This window comes from Buteo buteo, chromosome 9 (assembly GCF_964188355.1).
Source record: "Buteo buteo chromosome 9, bButBut1.hap1.1, whole genome shotgun sequence".
Lineage (NCBI taxonomy): Eukaryota > Metazoa > Chordata > Aves > Accipitriformes > Accipitridae > Buteo > Buteo buteo.
Window position 1 is genome coordinate 41,754,396 of NC_134179.1, and position 22,007 is coordinate 41,776,402.

The 22,007-nt window shown below is 50.0% G+C and overlaps 1 protein-coding gene across 2 annotated transcripts in view; it reads right to left on the reverse strand.

Annotated features, from left to right (window-relative positions):
- Positions 1–22,007, reverse strand: part of ASIC2 (acid sensing ion channel subunit 2) — a 512,156-nt gene that overhangs the window by 96,752 nt on the left and 393,397 nt on the right. The window contains exon 1 of one of the 2 annotated variants that reach the window (XM_075036234.1): positions 5,350–6,395. The exons of the other annotated variant lie outside the window; for it this stretch is intronic. Coding sequence (XP_074892335.1) covers positions 5,350–5,889 — 540 coding nt within the window. The 5' untranslated portion in view covers positions 5,890–6,395. Of the gene's footprint in view, positions 1–5,349; positions 6,396–22,007 lie in introns of those variants that run through there. 2 annotated transcript variants of the gene reach the window in all.

The following is a 22,007-nucleotide window of genomic DNA, read 5'->3' on the forward strand; positions in this document are numbered from 1 at the left end:
CCTTACAAATTCAGCTCCAGCACCAAGACGACATCTGTCCGCTGGTGCTCTGCTGATGTGGTCTATCAATCCCATGAGACAAGATAAATTAAGCTATCTGCTGGAGGAAAAAAAAAAAAAAGGATTTAGGTACCTACATTCCAGCCACATCCTATTTCAGACTCCTAAATCTAAAAGATGCGATAATAAAAAGCCCTGCAGAGCTGCTGGTGACTGCCAAAGGAGCCGGTTCTCCTCAAGCATTAAGGTCCCAAATTAAACAAGGTGAGAGCAGAAGCCCACGACCCCAGATCATGCACGCTGCCCAGCTTTTCTTGCTCCATGGATTTATTTGGGATCTCTTAAAACTCTCCAGAGCAAACCTGCTTTGGAAGGGCTAGTGCCTCACCAGCCAGGCGCTGCTCCTTGGTCCCTACCCTGCTCCTTCAGCAGCCCGATGCCCATCCACAGTCCAGCAACTAAGTGGCAATCTCCAAGCCAGCTCATCTCAATTTTTATTCCCCAGCCTAACTGCAGTCACAATCACCTCAACAACCGACTCTGCAGGCAAACAAGGATATCTAACTTCAGCGCAGGGACCAATTGACCCAAACGTACATTAAATCGCCCCAAACCCCTCGTCGGAGCCAGCCCATCTTTCACAGCAAGCATCTTTTTGGGCGGCACTTAGTACTGTTCAGTCCTAATTTCTCCTTGGATTCTTTGACACTAACAAACACAAAATTAGCAGTATTACTTCATGCCGCTGCAGTCTGGTGAGGAGAGCACGGACTTGGCACTGCTGCTTTAATGAGTGAGACTGAATCCAACTGGCTCCGCTCGTAGTTCCCTTAAATGGCAGTTGTACAAATCGGGAGCATATTTAAAGCTTCAGCCCCACATCAGCATAATTAAACGCAACCCGTTTCCATTCCAAAAGCAATAGTAACAGCGAGCCAGATTTAAGTTATGTTTGGAACTGGCGCTAAAAAAAATAAATAAATAATTAAAATAAAAATATAACAGAATAGGGATCTAAAAAGGAATTGGGTAAAACAGTTTGTTTGTAATTGAGTGAGCAAAATCCCCAAACAAACAAAACCACACACACACGCCGAAATTACCGTGCAATTAGTTATGGTGGTGCTAAATACGGTGCTTACAGCTACTCCCGGCCTCGGTCCATCCAGGCTGGTGGCAGAGCACTTCCCACCTGCGGTCACAACGAAACCTGATGCAAACCTAGCGCTGGAAATGCCTCATTAATTTAGTCTGATGAGTGTCAGCTTCATACTGGACACAGCTGATCATCTAGTGGGGAAACAGCAAAATAATGCCCCCGCACCCCAGCATTCAGGAGTATTTTTTTAAAAATGCACTTTCCTGCAGCAAAGCAGCACCCAGGTCTCTGTTCAACTGCTACCCCATAAAGTCCCTGTTCTGGGAATAAATAAGAATGTTTTAAAAAAATAAATGGTGAGCAAATGAAAAACACTAACAGGTATTGACTGCAGAGCCTTCGAAGCAGCCCCATAAATCACAGCCTTCACCAGGGCTTGTTCCACCGCGGTGGAATCAGGATGGAGACGGAAACCTGCCATCCCTCCCTGCAAAGCCCATCTCTCCCCCTTGCAACAGGCAGGTCGTGAGCTGCAGTTTCCCAGGCAGAGCCACAGGTGACAAGTTTTATTTGGGAAGTTATTAAATCAGGATGAGGTAATTTGGCCATAAATCCCAACCCCTGGGATGTATTAATAACTTTCTCAGACAGAAATAAAAAAAAAAAAAAAAAAAGAATAAAAGAAATCAATAAGCACAGGACAGGACAACCAAGATAAATATTTTGGAAACAAGGAGAGCTCAGTGGAATAAATCAACACCCAAATTCAAGCGATGCAGAGCAAAGCAATTGTCCACTTAATCCTGATACTCAGTTACAGATAGATAGGGCCATTCCTGCAAGGGAAAGCAAATACCATCTTTAATCATTAAACTGCCCAGTTCTGACAGTTTTATGTTAGAAACTGGAAGAAGTTTCTGAAGGACACCAACTGCTGAAGAGTTGCTTTTCTTAAAGCCTCTGAGTCAAGGCGACAGTCGAGCACGTGCATAACCATCGCATCGTGCAACAGCGGAGCTTTTAGATCCAGCCTACGGAAATAAGTAAACCCAGATACGTTGACCGAGGGGTGCCAGACTCCATCTCGCCCGTATACAATTGTCATCATCCAGCTGGAAAACACTGCACGCAGCCGACAAAACCTAACCTTGCACAGGCAAGAGAATAAGTCAAAACTGAGTGCTCCTCAAAAAGCTAAGCATGCCCAACTAGATCATTTTAGTCCTGCAACACTGAGTTCCACAAATCAGCCCAACCCCCCCTATATTTACATCTACTGGGGAATAAAAAAGCAACGCTACCTACACACGTTGGTTTTCCTGTGCTTATTCTCAAGTAGCCCTTTGCTTTTTCATGTTACAGAAGTGCAATTCCCACCATACCCTAATGGTATAAACAAAGCGAGGTTGAAAGGAAAGGCAATCTCTTGTATGAGATGCACTAACAGAGCTGGAAAGAATAAAAGGAGACCAGCTCTCTCATCCCAAGCCTTTTCTTCTGTTTCAGATCTAAGGAAGAACTTGTTTGCTCAAAAACAAGTCTGGTTTGCTCTTTTGCTTTTTTTTTACCCAATAAAAGATATAACCCTGAAAGCATTACCTCACTCATGTCTTTTGAGACAGAAAATGCTCTTTGAGCATCCGAGCAGGTATAAAACTGCAAAATACTCTTTACACTATCATTTATTCCGTTTGCATTTGATCTTTTTCACCCGCTTTCCTTCATATCTGTGTCCAGTTCAAACCACACAATTTTCTTGCCCCTCCTTGGTGTTATTTCCTCCCGGATCAGAAGAAAAGCAGAAGCTTCAAGTTGCCCAGACCCAAAGGGATGCCTGGGGCTGCCCAACTCTCAACCCTCGCAGCAAACCCCAAACCCTGGGTTTGGTACCTCGATCCCAGACCACACGCCCTGGGGGAGCAAGGTCGCTCCGCAGCGAGCTCTCCGGACACTTCCCAAAGAAGTTGTTTCCAGCATCTCCCCAAGAAACATCTCCCCTTACTAGGGATTCACAGGTGGAGAAGCTCCTCAGCCTTTACTCAAGGACGACACAGAGGTCACTCTCTTTTGCTTTAAAACACAGGAGGAAGGACGAGCTGTGACGGAGGGAGTTGGCACTAAACCCCCCCCCCGCTTCACGCAGCAACTTGCTGCAGGGAAGGCAGATCCAGTTGCTTCCCCCGGCACGGAGGGCTCCCATCTCCCTCCACTCCAGTGCATCCCCCTGGGGCCACACACCCTTTGGGATGGGAAGAAGGGTTAAAAATTCCCCTGTATTTCTCCTATTTCCTCAGCTGAGCGATTCCGCGCGACGGCGCAGGTCTGACAGGAGAGATGGGGAGTGCTCCCCCGCGCCCCGGGCCAGGTCTCGGCGTGCTGCGAGCTCCCAGCAAGACTCCCGGGGCTGGCACGTACCCGTTCCCTTCCTTCCCACCCTCCAGAGGCAGCTTTTCAGATCTGGGCAGGACTGTTGGCGAAGACCACGTTCGTTAGCCCGCCTCGGCGGTATGAAACAGCTGCCGCAGAGCATTTAGGAACCAGTTACAGCAAAGAAAGTCTGCCCTTAACTCCTGCATCACTCCCCACAGCATCCTTTGCCCGGGTCAAGCCAAAACAGCGCTCCAGGCTTTATGTTTCTTGGGACAACGCGAATCACGTTGCCTTGCTCGCCGCAACTTGGAATAAGAGTTCATTAAAACCTACAGTCAGGCCCTACTGACGACTAGCAAACATCATCACACTTGTAAACTGGGGAACTGGAAGAGGAAGGCAGCTTTTCACAGCCCAGAGGCAGAGTGCCTGTTTCTGCCTATTATTCCCAAATTTCCTTATGCCACCTTACTGGTTTGCAGACGTGTCCTACTAGAAAGGGCCTGTCTCAATATGCTTTTTTTTTTTTTTTTTAAGTGTGCCATTTCTGCTCATCTTTGCAGCGGCATATGCTAACTCAACAGTCCTGGGCAGCTCACTTCATCCCGCAGGGATTTTCTTTCTCCTCCCCTTTACAATTTAGCAGCCAGCTAGGCTGATGTGACAAGTCCAAAGAGACAATTTCTTTTGATTTTAGGTATGCATCTCAGGCAGCGCTTACAGAACAGGGAATTCAACTCCTCTCCTGCGTGCAAAGCAGCAACAGCTCCAACTAGTTATCTCTCCCTACAGACACCAGCACCACTAACAGCAGCAAGAGTATTTAATCACAGCGTATACCTCTCTCTCCTGGATATCTGCAGAGATTATAAGAGCAGAATATTCCAGCCCAATAAACATCCAGCTGCTATCAATGAAGTACGAAAGGGTCATTCAAAAGAGTCCGGTTTCAGCTCTCACGTAGAGCTATTACGATTCAGCATCGCCTCTTACCGCACTGGAGCTTGCAAACAGTCCCACGGGAATTTTTCCAAGCAGACACTCCTGGTGGTTTGTAAAACAGTGCCCTAAGGTTAGGGCTTCGATCCCACGGCAGAGTCCACGGGCAAACTCCTGCCCGGCGCGTCAGCCCTCGCGCAAAGGGGGCCGGGGCCCTTCTAGAAGGTAAAGGCGGCAGCTCCAATTAGCGGAGCTCATCATTTGCAAACCAAATCACGCTGCACAACACCACACAGCTGCGCAGGGTGCAGCTCAGCTAACCCACGAGGAATTCACCGGGCAGCAAAAAAGGAACGGGCACCAAAGCGAGCGTGGGTCACCGACCCCTGGCAGAGGGTCCGGGAGGGGTCCAGCTGCCAGCCCCCCCCTCCCCAGCGTGCGGGAGCAAAGCTGAGCCTAAACCTCGTGTCTGCAGCCAGAGTTCACCTGAGGAAACTTTGCCTCGCAGCAGGAGATGGAAAAAGTTGAGATGCAACTATGCTGGAAGCAACAGGGAAAATGTGACAGAAGTAAGCTGGGACGGCTGCAGTGGGGTGCTTTTTGTTTGGTTTTTTTTCCTAATTAAAAAATAAGGGGGCAGCGAGCTCCTCACCACCCACCGCTGATGGCGAGAGTGACCCTTAAAACAGAAAGCATCGGCTTCGGTCCAGAGGGGGGGAAAAAAAAGCATTCAGGGCAACAGCTCGCTGGGCAGAGATCCGCCGGGAAGTTTCCCAAAGGGACCGGGGGCTGCGACGAGAACTTTGCAGCTCCGGGGGGGGGGGGGCCCGCAACGCCGCGAGCGTGGGAAAAACCCACGGGGAGAGCCCGGACCCGGACCCGGGGTCGGGCCCCGAGGGGGGGGAGAACGGGGAGAGGGGGCTTTCCCGGAGCGCACTCACCGCGGAGAAGTTGTGGGGCCCGCAGAGCTCGCCGCGGTACTTGCAGGAGAGCAGCATGTCCTCCAGCTGGTGGCCCAGGCGGTCCATGAAGTCGGCGCTGATGCCCTCGTAGTGGCGGGGGGGCAAAAAGAGGCGAAAATCCGCCAGTTTGGCGAACCACCGGAGCCTCGCCTCGTCCCCTCGCAACAGCTCGGTGAGAAGCGGCCGGGCCGTCCGGTTGGGCAACAACAACCCCAACCAGTGCCCGGCGTAGTAAAGATCCCCTTTGGAAAGCCGGGGAAACCGAAGCGGGTTGTTGTTGCAGAGGGTGACGGCGGGGAAAGGCAGCTGCCGGCTCCACTCGGTGCGCACCTGGGTGTGCGAAGGGAAGGAAAGCCAGTGCAGGAGGCGGTTGGAGGACCAGGAGAGCAGCAACCCCAGGGCGGTGCAGAAGGCCAGCACCCACAGCGCCCGCCGCGGCAGCGCCGCCCGCCGCGAGCACATGTGCCGCAGCCCGTGGAGCCGCGTGCGCAGCGCCGGCACCCGGCGCCCCCGCGCCATGGGCGCTCCCCGCCGCCGCCGCCGCCCGCTGCCGCCGCCGCCGACCAGCCCCGGGATCAGTGCGAGCAGCGCCGCGCCATGCCGGGCCCCGCCGGGCCCCGCCGCTTCGCGGCCGGCAGCGGCCCCGAGCGGCGGCGGCGGCGGCGGGGGGAAGGGGGAAAAGGCGGGGGGGAACCGGCGAAGCGGGTAAGGCGCCGCCGCCGCCCCGGCGGTACCACCGCCGCCACCACCACCACCGCCGCCGCCGCCGCCGCCGCCACCGAGCTTTCAGCCGGCCAGTAGTTCCGGCAGCGCGGCATGCCGGGCCGGGCCCCGCCGCCGCTCGCCGCTGCGCCGCGGGGCGGCCCTGCCCGCCAGTCGCCGGCCGAGCCCTCCCGCCTGGCCGCCCGCGCCGCTCACATGCTGCGGCGCCGAGTCCCGTTACCCCTCGTCCTCCCCCTGCTCCTCCTCCGCTGCCGCCGCCGGTACCGGGCGCCGCCCGCGGGAGCAGAGGGCTCGGCGCCCCCCCCCCCCCGGGCACCGCCGAGCTCCCCCGCAACCCCGCGGGCTTCCCCTCCCCGCTCCCTTTCCCCTGCCGGTACTACCGGGCTCGCTGCCGGGACCTCCGGTGCTCGCCGACACCAAGCGCCTGCCGAGCCCCGGCGGTCGCTCCGGGACCCCCCCCCCCCGCCGCTCCCCGGTGCCGCTCCGCCTTAGCCCCGACCCGCGCTCCGGCCGGCTCTCATGCTGCCCGGGCCGGGATTCCGCTGCTCTCCGTTCCCCCGGGGTTTCCCCTCCGCGCCCCGACCGCCGCCGAGGAAGAGGAGGAAGAAAGGAACGAAGCTTTCCCGAGGTGCAAGTCCCGGTTGCGGCGCCGCTCGGGAGGCGGAGGGAGGGATGCTCGGCCCCGATCGCGCCGTTCCTTCGCTGGAGAAACCCCCTCCTTCCCCCCCCCCCTCGATTTATCCCCCCGGGATGGAGCAGGGGGGAGCCCGGCCCTGCCCGCTGCTCCCGGGACCGCCGCTGCCGCCGGCCTCGGCCGGGGTTTGGGGATCTCTCCCTCCCTCCTTCTTCCCTCCCTCCCTCCTTCTTTCCCTCCCTCCCTCTCTCCCTCCCTCTCTCTCCCTCTCCCTCCTCCAGCCGGAGTTTGTTTTTCTGCTTTTCAGCATCCCCGGGGGAAAACATGATATCACAGACACAAGCAAAGCCTCCAGAAATACAGGCAAGGTTTGCAGCCTGCTCTTTGTAGCGGTTCTTTTCTGGGAAAAGTGGTGGATTGGCTTTTTTTGGGGGGGGGGGGATTGCTTTTTTTTTGCTTTCCGTAGCAAAGCTGCTCTACGGTTCTCCGCTTCCATGAAAGCCGACTGGAAGCACGGAGAAGCACATTCACCGAAGCATCACCCTCCCTCCGACCCTTGCTACCCATTTGCCCGTGTCATGCCAAAGCCCGGAGAGCCCTTTGGGGGACAGAGGGCTCATTTTGCCCTGCATCGGACACGCAAAAAAAGCCCCTTTTCCCCAACACCTTCACGAGACGACAATAACTTGCGATACGTGTTGGCATCTCATCGGGTTTGCTTAGCTCTGATCGCTGAAAAGCATTTCGCCGTTACCTTCATTTTGATTTCGAGTAGTACTGAGAAGCATTCCTATAATTGTGTCCAGTTAAGCTGTAAGTGGCAATAACTGCTTCGAATCCCCTCTGATATTTTTTTTTCCCCCCCGAATTCATTTTCCATGTGCGTTTTGATCCGTTGTATATTTTTACCCAATAGATGGAGCCGTTACAGCCTAGTTATCACCAGAGTTTCTTTTTTACTGTGGCAAAGCCTCAAATGTGCGGCAAACCGTCCCCAAAGTCCCACTCCTGGCTCTGGGGCCACGGGGAAAAATGTGTTTGAGGGGCCCTGAGCGTGTGCCCTGGTCTCCCGTGCTGGAATTGGTGGCAGCAGTGATTTGCAGAAACACATCGCTGTGGGCTCAGCTTTACTCCCTCAAATAACTTTGATGATTTGCAGTGCCCCTGCTCACGGCGTACTTGTGTCCACGCTCTGCAGGAGTTTCACCATTTTTTAGCGCTGCTCGTAAGTGTCAAATCCTTTTCAGAAAGGGATGGCCGTGAAAGATGGCCGTGACCTTTCTTAAATCGAATGGGAAAAGGCCAGAAGTTACTACGTTTGTTCTAACGTGGTGTCTAGTAGCTCCCGTTGAGCCTCTCAGCCTGGTTTCAAAGCAGATCTCAGCTTTTTTTCCTGCCGCCTGTTGAAACCAGTGGGAGTTTTTCCCCTTGGCTCACTCACACGATAATAAACATCCAAACTGCTTCGCCACGTGTCGGTCTGAGATTGTTATACCCATGATATATTGACACAAACCCAAGGAAATAAAAGGTGCCTGACTATAAACATCCTCAAATATTCCCTCCCTCACAAACCTCGTTGCTGCCTTGCGGCAAAGAGAGTCTTGGACGGTGCCAGGTTCTCTGGCAGTGCCTGGGCTATGGGTTGTACCCGGCTGGAGAAACACGGCGCAGCCCTGCACTTTGTCCGCTGGCTTATTTTCAACCTCTTCCCCTTCTCTAAAGGCTTTTTTGCTTGATTTTTGTTCAGGTGGAGGTAGCTTGGCAAAAGGGGATTGTAAAGGAAAGAATAGCAGGTTTGCGTGGACAGCTGCTTTTTTCCTTTAAATGCGCCCACTCCAAATTATCTGCTCAAATCTCCCTGCCTGATTTATCAGAGGGAAGTAACTTTTCTTAATTAAAACAAACAAACAAACAAACAAACAGCTGATGGTAAATAGGAGTAGGATGGCCAAGACCAACTTCACCCTGAGCTGAAATTCAAAAGCTTCCCCATGAAAACATTATGAAGACAAACCAGACAAAACCTGACCATAAAATTCAAAGCCTGCATCAGCTGGTGTGACGTCTCGCCCTGCCCGGCCACCCACCCTTTGGAAACCGTCTCCATTTTTCAAGTTATTTGAGAAAGCAGCTCCTGTTACACACTCACCCCCTGCACTTGCTTCATCAGAGTCCTGGTTAATTCTTTATAGAGCCAGAGCAGCTTAAAAGCTTATTGGCCTTAATGCATGGAAGGAATAATAGAGCTGGAATCAATAAATATTGCTTATTAATCAACAAGTCACTTTTAAAATTATCCTTTGGGGTAGGTGATTTTGCTACTTCTGTTGGAGAACAGAGTTTGGATGGAAAGAAAACTATACGGGAGAAATTCAGTGAATCATTTCGAGTGAATCGTGCCATTCTCCTCTCCAAGACGTAACCTGCATGCCCCAGAAAGGTATGGAAAAGACAAATATTCTGAAGTTTTTCTGAACCAAAAGCATTGCTTTCTTTTGAAACTTCATTTTCACTTCAAACATCGACTCAGGTTAAGACTAAAAGGATTAAATAAAAGCTTTAAAACCCCTGGAAAGTAAATCATAATACTTTGTTCCAGCTGGACCCTATTATTATTATTATTATTATTATTATTATTACTACTACTATTTAATTCATCCCATAAGGGAGCAAAAGGAGTGAAAGCTCAACCCTAAATGCTTTTCCCTCTGGACTCACAGTGTGACTGCCAAGCTGAAAAACCCACAAAACCCCTGTTTGCCAGAGCCCTGCAATCCCCTGGGACAGCGAGATACTGAGTTAAAAGCTCAGGTCCATAAATGTGAATTTGGCAAAAGAGTTTCCGAGGTTTCCGGGCTTGGCTCGCAGGGCTGCAGCTTCACTCCACCCCAGTGAATGGGACTTAGTGCATCCCGGGGGATTTATGGGATTTATTCCGTTGCTCAGTTCTGCAGAGCAATTCCTAGTGGGCGAGTGGGCAGCAGATACATCCCTAGTTTGGTGCCACGAGGAGTTACGGGTTGGTAGTTAACACCGTGAGTGTACCCTGGACATCGATCAGCTTCGCCAAAGCTGCGATATCATCAGGTTTATAGCTGGTTTAGTACCGAAAAGCAGGAGGCGAGATAACAGGGATGGGATCAAAGGGTGCAGGACTCTGATCTCCACCTTGCGGTGTTGGGTTTTGTGCTGTCAAAGCCCCTGAAAAAATGAAAGGCTTGATTTTAGCCCTCAGGAGCGCAAGCCAAGCAGAACAGGGGTCAGATACCGGTTGTCCCCAGGCAGGAGGTTCAAGTCGCCATCGGTCGGAAAAGAGACCCCCTTGCCCTGCACAGAAGCATGCCACGGTGCCACTGGAGATGCTGGGGCAGAAAGCAAAGGCTGGGCACAGCTGGGCACCGCTGGCTGGCGGGGCAGCTGCAAAGCTGCTGCCTTTGCTGGGGTATGATTTGGGCACCGATACCCAACGAGCCGCCCCAGTGGGGCAGATCTAAGGTTGCAGCCCAGCAGGCTGGTGTGTCGTGGAGCAAAATGAACGCGCTCCTTTGTTGTGTTCTGCAAACGCTAATCTTTCCAGAATAATTCTCTGCTTTGCCTAACCGCTGCAAAAACAATTCCTGCTGAAGTCACCATGTTACGAGAAAGTCATAAAACACTTGGAAATAGGGGTTTCCATGGAAGCTACCATCTCAGCCTTAATTCTATTACTGCTACCTCAATACCCATAGTACGTGAGAAACCCGCCCCAGTGTGAGCCGAGACCAGCGCAGCTTTGGGGAACCTGCCAGGGTGCTGCCACCCCACAAGCAACAGTGCCTTTATTCCCAAGGGGGGTGGTTTTGCTTTATTTTCCTTGAAAGTAAATTATTGAGCTTCCAACTGTGAAATGCTCCAAATTAACTGAGGATTCTTAGAGCAGGACCCTCCTAGGTACAGCCCTGCACTACATCTGTTACAGGGAGTGTTTTGGGGCCGTGTGTTTTTAACCTAGGGAGGTAAAATACTTGATCCATAACAAAATATTGAAGGCACATAAATAATATGTCAGTAGCCTATTTCTTAATCTGCTGCATGCATTCTAGCATCAGTAGAGTAGTCAAATGGTTTGCATTTTACAACTCTGCTTTCAGATCCAGAAATACGGAAACTTTTGATATCTCATTTTCCATGCCTCGTGTGTGTGTTTAAAAAAAAAAGCTGAGAGAGATCAAACAAATGCCCAAGTGAGTAGAGATGCTGCTGCTCTTTGGGGGATTACACTGGGACTCACAGTGTGTGAAAAGCAAATAAAAGTGGGGTTTCTAGGGTCATGCAGGAGGCTGTTAAGGATTAATTAGCAAGACTTTAGGAGGAGCCACATCTCAGCTGGAGTGGGGGACCTGGCTGTCACTCCCCCGTAAGGGGTGTCACATTTGCCTTTACAGCAGCTGGGATGCACATGCGGGGAGTCCCCCATCCCCACACATTTGAAAGGATTTAGTCCTCCTTCATCCCAGTTTTTTGGAGGGGACATTGAGACACGTGGCTGGAAAGGGCTGGTTCATGGGCTTGACGTACGTTTGGAAACCAACCCTAGATATTCAAAGGTCCTCTGCAATGCCAAGCACGACAGGGCTGTCCCATGTCCTCTAATTAGCAGAGCCTAGTTAAATAGGCACTTCCTGATATAATCATTATTCACTAATTTTCCTTAAAGGAACAAAATGGGACTATATACATATATATATATGCCTGTGTATATATATATGTATATATATTTTTCTTCTGCAGGTGGAAAAAAGGAATGTTTTTAATCTATTTTAAACTTCTCAGCTGGCATCCTCCCAATTATCTCCCTTTTTTTCTGTTCTTGTTTTCCATTTCGCCACTGAAGAGGAGAGGGAGTGAAACAAATGAAAATACCTCTGGATTTCTTAAGAACTAATTTTAACATGAATTCTTTTGAGCAAATTAAAAAGCAAAGTTCTCACAGCCTCTTAATATCAGTAAGCTCCTTTTCTATTGCACTTAATAAATCTGTCATCGAGCATGGGGCATCTTCTACCTACTGGTACCCTGGTCACAAGGGAACATGGGGACAACCCACCTCCTGCTGCAATGCTCTTCACGCATTTTGGTGGCCCTGTGGCCACCATCCTGCTGGCCAGGGTTGTCAGGGCTTGCCAAGAACCTCCCCTCCATCACTGGGTAGTTCCAACGCTTGGCCAGCAGCAGAGTTTTAGCTCAGCCACAGTGATGCGTCGTGCTGGGCAGGAGTGGGTAAGGCAGCACCCTGCGAGCTGGAGCAAATCACTGCTGCTCTGTTTGGGGGTTGTAAGAAAATGGAGAGAGATAGATGGAAAAAGAGGCAGGCACACAATACCTGATCTTTTGGTATATTTCTCCCACATTAACTGACCCTGCTGGAGTTATCCTGGATCCATCCAGCCCAGCACAAAGCACTGATATGAGAAAAGAGAAAGCAACACCTTTAAAAAGGAGCCCTGCAAGACTGCGGGAAAGGGGGGGATGCATGAGACATGGCCAGAGGCTGGAGAAATTATTCCATCTTCAGGAAGGCAAAAAAGAAAATTGAATATTATCTCCTTTTTGGAGAGAGAGCCTGCGTCTCTGAACTTCAAAGCCTTGGGGCGGCTCTTCACGGAGCGGTGCTGCAGCCAGTTTTTTGTGTTGTCATTTCTATTTTTATTTTTTTTTCCCCCTGTATATAAGGGCTGAAGTTTGCTTGGAGTCGCCTGGCATTTTGCTGGGTGAGCTCCTGCTATTTTAGCTATTATTTCTGATGGGCTGTGCGGCGCGGGAGCAGGAGCGATATTGTCGCTGCTTCACTTGGGTGTTTAATCACGCTCCAAAGCTTTTTACCGCTTTGTGTACACCGCCACAGGAGACGTTCTGGCTTAATTAAAAAAGAATCTAGGGAAAGAAAAAAACCTCTAAACCCACTTTACTATTCAAATCTGTGTAATTCAGTGCTTTGGTCCTGGGCTGTGTGGCCGTGAGCCCGTTCGTATGGGGATTAGACATCACCTACACCTTCATAAGTGGTAGTGGGATGCAAGAGTGGGAAGCATGGGAGGGAGATCCCGGCTCCCCCTGTCTTGGGGGAATAATTTTGGATAGTACTTGGGCATAAGCCTGGAGTGTGAGAGGGGGTCTGGAGGCTCTTCTGGACCTCACCTGGCCTCAAAAGTCACATCCCAAGGAGAAATAGCACCTGGAAAACGGGAACCTGGAGCTTCCCGGTGGACATTTGGGGCTGAATGTGGCACCAGCACACCAGCCCATGCGGTCACACCAGGGCCAGGAGGAGTCCTGGTGAATATTTCATGTCACCTCCTCTGTCTGGACAGAAAATTTGCTTGCTGTCTTAATTCCACCCTTCCTGCCTCTGCTGAACCCTTTTTTTTCGGGTTAAATTTACTGGACCTAGCAAATACAGAGGAAAGCTGCTCTGTGTTTAGATGCTGAAGGGGACTGAAAATTATATCTCTCCCAGGGAGTTTTGCTTCTAAATCAAGTTAAGGGAACAATTTCTTAAGTTAATATTTATTCTTTGTCTTTCCTAGGTATTTGAAGACTCTTCTGGGAGCCAGGTGGGAAATGGCCCTTTCTCCACTTAAACCTGTTGCTATTATTTCAAATACAAGTGAAGGCAAAGAGGCTGCCACAGCCCTGTTCTTTACAGCAGCAGGGAGGGAAGCAGGAACAGTCATGATTCAAATACTGAAATATGAGCACAGCTCGGTCGGGATAAAAGGGGACGGTCACCTCTTGCATGAAGCAACATGAGCCTTTCATCCCACAGAACCAGGGTCATGTTTGGAGACTGCCTTATTTGCTGCATGAGGGTCATCTGCTGGAAAGCAAATATTTAACTTGCTGGGCCATTTTGTGGTCTCCCCACAGAGGCTTTGGTCAGAGTTTTAAGGATTAAGCAGCCTTGGAGTGGTCCCACAGCCAGGATCTGACCCAAAACCTGCCACTGAAACCTCCACATCCCCAAATTTATTTGCTACTGGGAACGATTCGTGGCACGAAGCATTGCACAATAATTTGCTGCTGCAAAAATTCTAGTTTAGGGGTTTTTTTCTTTGTGAGCAATTGGCTCTGCATGGAAAGCAGGCATCAGAGGTCCACAGCATGAACGGTGACCTGGGGATAGATGAGGATGGGAGAGCGGCTTGTGCGTGGGCCACTGTTTGGGCAGGGTGCGTGTTGCACACGCTTGCACACCCTCATGCCTGCTTGTAGACCCGTGTGCTCTAGCTGAGCACAAAGGTCACATTGGAAGAAATCAATAAATGCAATTATTATAAAAATCGTCAGTGTACCTGCGGGATGCGACTGGAAGTATACAAGGGCAAATCTCCAGCAGATTCAGCTTTGACCTAACTCTGCTCCTGGCATGTTCACCCTGCGGCGCGGCAGAGCGAAGGCATGTGGAGACTCCCAGGGCGACAGCAGCTGTTTGCAGATATCGAGGGATTTTCGGTGGTATTTCCCAAGGGAAACAACCCCTTTCTGCACAAGGAAAAGACTCCCCCTCTCTGTCAAAAAAACCCTGAATGCCTGTGAAAAAACTATTTCAAAGGAAAAATTTTGACAGCCCCAAAGTTGCTCCAATTCCTTTCAAATTCAATGGGAATATTGCTGGGTATTTCAGCATGGGTTCGTTTAGGCAATTCCCATCAGTGGAAATCCCAGGTCACCGCAAACTCTCCCGACACCAGCAGCTGCTGCAGAAAGAGAGTTTGGGGGCTTTTACCTTCTTTATGTGATCTGGCCAGGACTAGAGGACACTGGGTCAGTGTTAAAAGTCTGTCCGTGCTAATATTCCGGCTGTCCTTGGCACAGGTAAAGCCTATCGGCAGGGATGCTGGGCAGGATGGGAGTGGGGCTGGCTGGCGGGGCAGGTAAGTGCTACCTGCAGAGCTGCCAAACAGAAAGGATCCATCTAACATTTCTTTGGCAGGCTAATGGGTGACAGCAGTTGTGTGGGAAGACTAATGGAGGAAAGGTTTGATAAAATAGAAGCACCATCCCTAAGTTTTTCAGATGCTTTTTTGCAGTTATATAATTTTAAAATGACATTGATTTAAAAAAAAAAAAAAAACAACACTGGGAAATTTTGAACACTTAGGGCTGGATTCTGCTCTTGCTGTCAGTAGAGAAAGTTTGGGTCCCTCGCTATGAACTTCAGGGGAGTTTCAGCACGTTTTCCCAGGTGGGGGAATGAGCAACAGGATTTGGCCCCGCACCCTTAATACCCTCCAAATGCCACCGGTGCTGTACAGGGAAGAGAAAAGGGGCTGAGCCGTCACCCTCAGGGAAGTGTCTGCAGATTGCATCCAGCCAATATTCCCTGTGCATGTCGTTACTATGCCAACAGGCATCAACACAGACCGGGATACACGAGGGGTTTGCACCAGGATGCACAAGGGGTTTGCGCCTCGCAGAGGTGCAACACGTTCGTCCCCGCGGTGGGGGCTGTTTGCGGACGCTGTCCCAACCTTGCATGGACTCTTGCAAGTGCCTCTTGCTGGGCTGTGCAAAGCCACCTCTGCAGTTCCTGAGGAGCTTTTGAGGATGCCTGGGGGCATTTTAGCTCCCATCCCGACTGGATCTGGCCTCGGGGCTTGTTTGTAAGGGAGAGTTGGTGGCAGAGGTTAAAAACAAGGATGATGGCACGTGAAGGAGCAGCACAGGCAGGCAGTTGGATGGCCAGCAGAGCTGTGAGCTGAGTGTAAGACCCGCAGCCCTGGTTCCTCACAGCCTGGGTGTGCTCAAGGCTGGGTGGCAGCTGGGGGAGAGCACCCCGAAAACCCCGCTGGGCTCACAGGGCTCTGCTGCGACCCTTCACTGGGCTGTGAGCTGCCACCAGGGCATATGAAAAGGACACTGGAGTTGTCACGCCTGCTCTGAGATGTGAAGCTGGACACCTTGCTCCGTGCCTCAGTTTCCCTGCCCAGCTCTCCTGTGTAGATCAGCACGTTTCCAGGCACAGGCTGGTACAGCAGGAAGGACAATGGGACCTGGCTCAGATCAAGCCTGGCCTCTCTCTTGGCCAGGATCCAGCCCCTGGCAAGCTGTCCCCTCTCCCATCCTAGCCAGTCAGGACTTTTTTATTAATGCTTCCCTGTAGGCTCCAGCATTTGGCTGATCTGGTGGCTGACGACTATTTTTTTTATTAAAAACACCTGCTTTCTTCTTCCTGTTGGAAGCCAAAATCAAGGAAGCTCTTAGATGAGAAATAACTCATCTAAAAGGAAACTGCAGCAGAAAGAAGGTTCCTCCAGGAGGGACGTATGGGCTGACTCTGCCTTGATACAAAGAAAGATGTCAGAATTAGTTTCCCTGAAGAAATGTTGTCAATGCTTTTTGGGGAGCTTTGAATCAATTCTCTTACCCCTCCTAGAGGAGTGGTTTTGCTCCAGGTGTATAGTAAGGCACAAAGGTGAAGTTTCCTGGTCTTTTTTATTTTCCTCTGTAGCAATCCCTGTAAATATTGCATACATTTATATTCATAATTCCTCTCTCCCACTCTCTCCTACTCTTAAAGTCATTGGATGTGGCTGGGTGAGCGCGTGGCGGGTGCACATGGTGCTTTGGTGCTTCTCTGAGCGATGGTTAATGGACTGGATGATTCTTTGAGATGGTATGTCAATGTTTTTTCCTTGTCAAGGCTTTTTTGTCTCTGAGTTGATATTTTAAAAAAATATACTTGAAGGTGTAAAACCTCTGTGGAGAATTGAGAAAGGTCGATTGGAAACACACCTATCAAACTCTTTCTAACCTCCTCTGCGCCCTCCTTTTGAGTAGTTCCCCCTCCGCTTTCTCCTTTATATCTGCAAGAATATGAGTTGTTTCAACATCATATGAGGCTTTTTTAATTTTGCCATTACTCTTGTAAACAAGATGCTCCAAGGAAGCAATTGCTCCTGTGCCAATTACCAGGCTTTAAAATCTGGGGAATGAACACGTCCCCATCTTCTTTCCCCACCCTTGCCAGGATCATTCCCTTGGTGCCATGAAAGGTGATGGCAGTCAAGAGTCTTCAAATAAGGGGGAGTCAGCAGCTGGAAATCTGCCTGTTTGCATATCGCGCTCCAAAAAGCCTCCTCAAACCTTCCATGAAACAGAGGAAAAGCAGGACTCTTTATTTTCCTTCCGGCTACTCCTAAATATCAGTGCAGCATCCTCCCACACTCCCCATTTAGCCCCTGGAAACAGTGACACATTGGGTGTATCACATCTCTGAGATGGACAGAAAGGGGCTGAGATGAGACATTTCCATGTGGACACTAAAAAACCTTGAATACCTTCCTCTTGGTGGGTGTTTTTCATGACAATAGGGTTTCTTTTCTCACGTTCATTGACATCACATTATGCAGTAAGTCCCCAGGGAACTGTTCCCAGAATAATTGCACAAGACAAATAATCAGTATTTCCAATTTATTTTCTTCTGCTCTTCCGGATGAAGTAATGCGGCGTTTCTTAGTGATAATTGGAAACACCTGATGCTGACCTTAGAAAAAAAGGAAGAATTCAAAATATTGATCTTAGAGCCAGTTTAAAGGGAAAACTGGCATCTCGTGCTTGGAAAACTTAGCCTGGGACAGCTTACGTTGTTCTCCACATGCAGAGACCCAGCTCTTGGGCAGCAAATTGGTGCTGGGGTGCAACCCATTTCTTGGGAAGCTGTCAGTACAGACCAGCTACCACCTCAGCTGCAAGTCTGGGGGTCACAAATCTCCCTGCCAGTCCTGCTCAGTTAATCACCCCTTTTGCTTCTCCGGGGAAGTTTACTGTGATATTGTTATTGCTCCTTGGTACTCAGTACAAGGTTGGTTTGGATACCAGTATCACCAGTGCTAGGATCAGGGGAGGCATCATACCCTCCGGCTGATATAAACCAGCATCCCTTCTGAGAGTACCCAGAGTCCGGAATGCACCCAGAAATATGTCAAATAAAATTAGCAGATAGGGTTCAAAACAAGCAGAATAGCGTACTGCTCCACATCACGCACGGTGAAAAATCAGTTGAGGGCTATTAATACAAAGATACACGTCAGTCTTCAACAGACTGGCCACAGGCTGATAGAGATTAGCACAATATTGGGGGGGAACAGTGTTTGTTACACGCTGTCCTTATTCTTATCCTCTTCTCTAGGTATATGTTTTTATCAGAGACAGGATATTGGAGAAGACGGACTCTCAATCTGATTTAATTCAGCTACTTGCATAGTCTTATGTTACACTCCTGACAATTTCCAGACTTTGCAAAGTGGGACATGCCTGAATCCAACAGCTTCCCATTAGGCTGCTGGAAAGCAAATGGATTTCAGCTCAGTGACAACTTGGTGAAAGCAAAATGAGCCGGGACCTTCTCTGCACCTCTAAAACCGAGACCCACGGCATTTGCCAAAGGCTGCTGTTTAGCCTGCAGCAGAGCACGTAGGAACTTGCACTGCTCAGTCACCTCTGGGGAAGGAGCAGAGGGCGAGCACAGCTCCCGGCATGCCTGCGACACCGCTTGCGGCAGCAACTCTCCTGCATTTTACACAGACTGGAAAGGGATTAATGGACACAGGTGTGAATGGAGAGTTTATGGACTCTTGTGGGACAGTTATGGACAGTTAAGGACTGTCATGGTTTAACCCTAGCTGGCAACCAAGCCCCACGCAACCGCTCGCTCACCTCCCTCACAGTGGGCTGGGGGAGAGAATCGGAAGAGTAAAACTGAGAAAACTCGTGGGCTGAGATAAAGACAGTTTAATAGGGAAAGCAAAAGCTGCGCACGCAAGCAAAGCAAAACCAGGAATTCGTTCCCCGCTTCCCATGGGCAGGCGGGTGTTCAGCCATCTCCGGGAAAGCAGGGCTCCAGCACGCCTGACAGTGGCTTGGGAAGACAAATGCCATCACACCAAACGTCCCCCCCTTCCTTCTTCTTCCCCCAGCTTTATGCGCTGAACATAACACCATATGGTCTGGAATATCCCTTGGGTCAGTTGGGGTCAGCTGTCCCACGTCCCCTCCCAACTCCTTGTGCCTCCCCAGCGTGCTGCTGGTGGGGTGGGGGGAGAAGCAGAAAAGCCCTTGGCTCTGTGTAAGTGCTGCTCAGCGGTAACGCAAACATTCCTGTGTTATCAACATTGTTTCCAGCACAAATCCAGAACACAGCCTCATACCAGCTACTATGAAGAAAATTAGCTCTACCCCTGCCAAAACTAGCACAATAACCCAGTATCAATCACACTGTTTAAGCATTATAAAGATTTGTGTGCTTTTCAATTGATATTGTATAAAGATATATAATAATGAATTTTTTTGAAAATGCCATGAGTCGGCTGCTTGTTATTTGCTTATATCTCTGCCAGCACCCACAGCAATCACCCACCATAGCCCAGTGAAAGCTTTCTGCTTTACTGGGTTTACTGGACTAAGGAGCTAGAGGACTGATGCTGCTCCAAACGGTGTGCACCAGGCAGAGCGCACCAGGCAGAGTGCAGAGCCTGTGCAGCACAGGGAACACAGGGCGAGGAGTCAGAAATTGCTATTCTGAGCAAATGCTGCACTCACCCAGATTTCCCAGCGCGATCGGTGCCGGGGGCAGACAGGATCACGGCTGCAGCACTGCCAGGGAGTCTGTTCTCAGACTCCTTGAGGGTTTGCATCCACTCAATCTTCAGGATGCAGCAGTTCATAAATGAAGCACGAATGCTATGCTCTGCCCAGTTTAATACGGCTGGGTCTCCTCACACAGGTCCGTTCAGACTTCTCTGGCAGTATAAAGAGACTTTAAAGGTAATACATGGCTAAAGCTATGTGAAGTGGCCTCAGTGTGACCCAGGATCGTCTCATATCCAATAGGTTTCTCTAGATGTGGACCAGATTCCATTCTTGCTGGTGTAAACCTAATGCACCCACACAAGCTTGGTGGTGAAATTCAGATAAGCACATGGCCTGGAGCTACTATCATGAGTAACAGCTTCGTGCATCTTAAAAGGGACTGAATCAGCTACCAGAATAACTCTGGGCTTCTAAATCCAGGCAGCGGCATATCCGCCCCAGATTCATCCACGCTTCCTGAGAGTTAGGTTTGTGTACACACGCTGTGCTTGCTTTTATAATTATAATCTCTTGGTTGTCTTACAAACAGTAGTCGCCTTAAGGGTGACAGTCTGAGCAAATTCCCCTGTTTGTTAAGAAAACAATAGGGGACTGATTACGAGCTGAGATCTACCTATTGCTAAGCTGGATATATGTGCTGAATTCAGGAGCATTATACACATGCTCAGCTGGTGGGGAGAGCGCTCAGAAGAAGGGCTGGTCAGTGAAGATTTAGCTTTAAGCATTTTCTAGGGATGAACCTTTCAAAAATGAGATGCGATTGCCAGAGAACTACTAGTTGCTTCCTGCTGCACTGCGCTGGAGGGCTGGGGAAATCCACGCAATGTTCCAGGCTGCATTTGCCGCTCTGGCAGTTGCAAAAGCCTCAATGAATGCAGATGGGCTGAGTAAAGCAGGGCAAAGACAGTGATTTCCCCACCTGCAGCGGGTACTACCTGGAACTGCTCTCCCAGAGAACCAAAGCCCTGAAACATGGAGGCATGACCCCAGTAAACCACAGGGCAGGTGTTTAAATAATTCAGAGTTAACCCTCCTCTCAGTTACACAGTGCTGGGAGGATTGCCAGATCACTCCTTTGGAGAACTGTTACAGATTACACTGTGGCCTTGCTGAGTCAATGGTGAAACTCCCTTTTGCTTTTCCAGTATCAGGGTTTCACCCTACTGAAAGGTAGACACAAAACCATAGCTCAGCACAGCCCTAAGCACCCCAAGACCATTTGGCTTCAGCAAGTAATTTGGCGGCTCAGCCTTTCCAAAATCAGGAGTTACATCCTTGCATTAGGCTGCTTTACAAGGAGGTCTGGTATTGCCAAGGATGGAGAAGAGCAGGCAGAGCTGGATGGGAAATCACTTCCCATGCTGCAAATATAGCACCTATTTTAAAAATACTTCTAGTTTGGGATAAGTGTGTTTGTGTGCACCTACAGATGGGCCCATGCTCTGCTTCTTGCTTTTGTGGAGCCTGGGTTTGGGAGACTTGCACACCTTCATGTGATTACATTTGTGTGTTTGCGTGCCATGATAACTCAGGCTATAACTGTTGCTGCTTCTCTAACCTACAACTACTCTTGCTCCTGCCACGTGTGACCTTTGCAATGCAGAGCCACGGCGATGCCCAGCCCCTGTCACTGCAGGGATTGCTGAAGGCTCCTGCATGGGAAGGGCTCTCCATCACTGATTTCTTGATTGCCCAAGAGAGCAGCTCTTAATTACACCTTGCCTTGCATTGCACAAGCAGCCATATGTAGTGGTTGGAGGAAACCCGTTGCTTTTTCCCAGCTCATCTGCAGAGGAGAACCAACAGCTCTGGGGAAGGCTGGCATTCAGGATCAGTCTTTTTGGCAGGGCTCCCGGGAGCAGGGCATCTCCCCGAGCCACTTCTCACACTGATAGATGTGTGCTATCAGTGTAGTGGCTTTCAGGAGCAGTTTGCTTCTTAGCCCCAGGAGGCTGGAGGTGGAAATGAGATGGATGGAAATCAAAGATTTCCTTTACTTTCAGACTCTTCTTCTTGTTTGCCTGATGCTTTCGTTGTGTTTGGTTAGAGCCCCTCAGTACTTGAAGAAGGTGTGACACGTGGCCAAAAATAACCATTAACTCCCCAAGTACTTTCCAGTTTAAATATTTTAAATAAATAGGTATAAGACTTCTGAAATGCAAACTTTTATATAACTGTATTACATTTGCATGCATGCTGCTTGCAATGAGAAACCCCTGCTGAGAAACAGGACTGGCATGGGCTAGATTGGTTTTTCCTGATCCACAATGGGAAGAGAGACTGCTCTGTCACCGGGAAATAAACCGGCAAGATCAAATACCAGAATATTTCATCTTGCTTGAAAGTGAGCCACTTCACACCATGCACTGATTTTTCAGCTAATAAAACTGGCTGCAGACTCACAGAATCGCATAACATTAGACAAGGTGGTGCCGTCAAAGAAATAGGCACTGGTTTTGGCAGTGGAATTGAATGGGGAGGGGGTTGCAGACATCAGACCCTTCTGAAATGCTCCGTGGGATGCCCTGTCCTGCCTGGGAGCAGGCAGAGCTCCCTGGAAAAGGGGGATGAGCCATAGAGGGTAAAACTACTAGTTAATTTTAAGAGTCCAACTGGGAGCTGGCTGTGATTTTAACAGCCAGCTCTA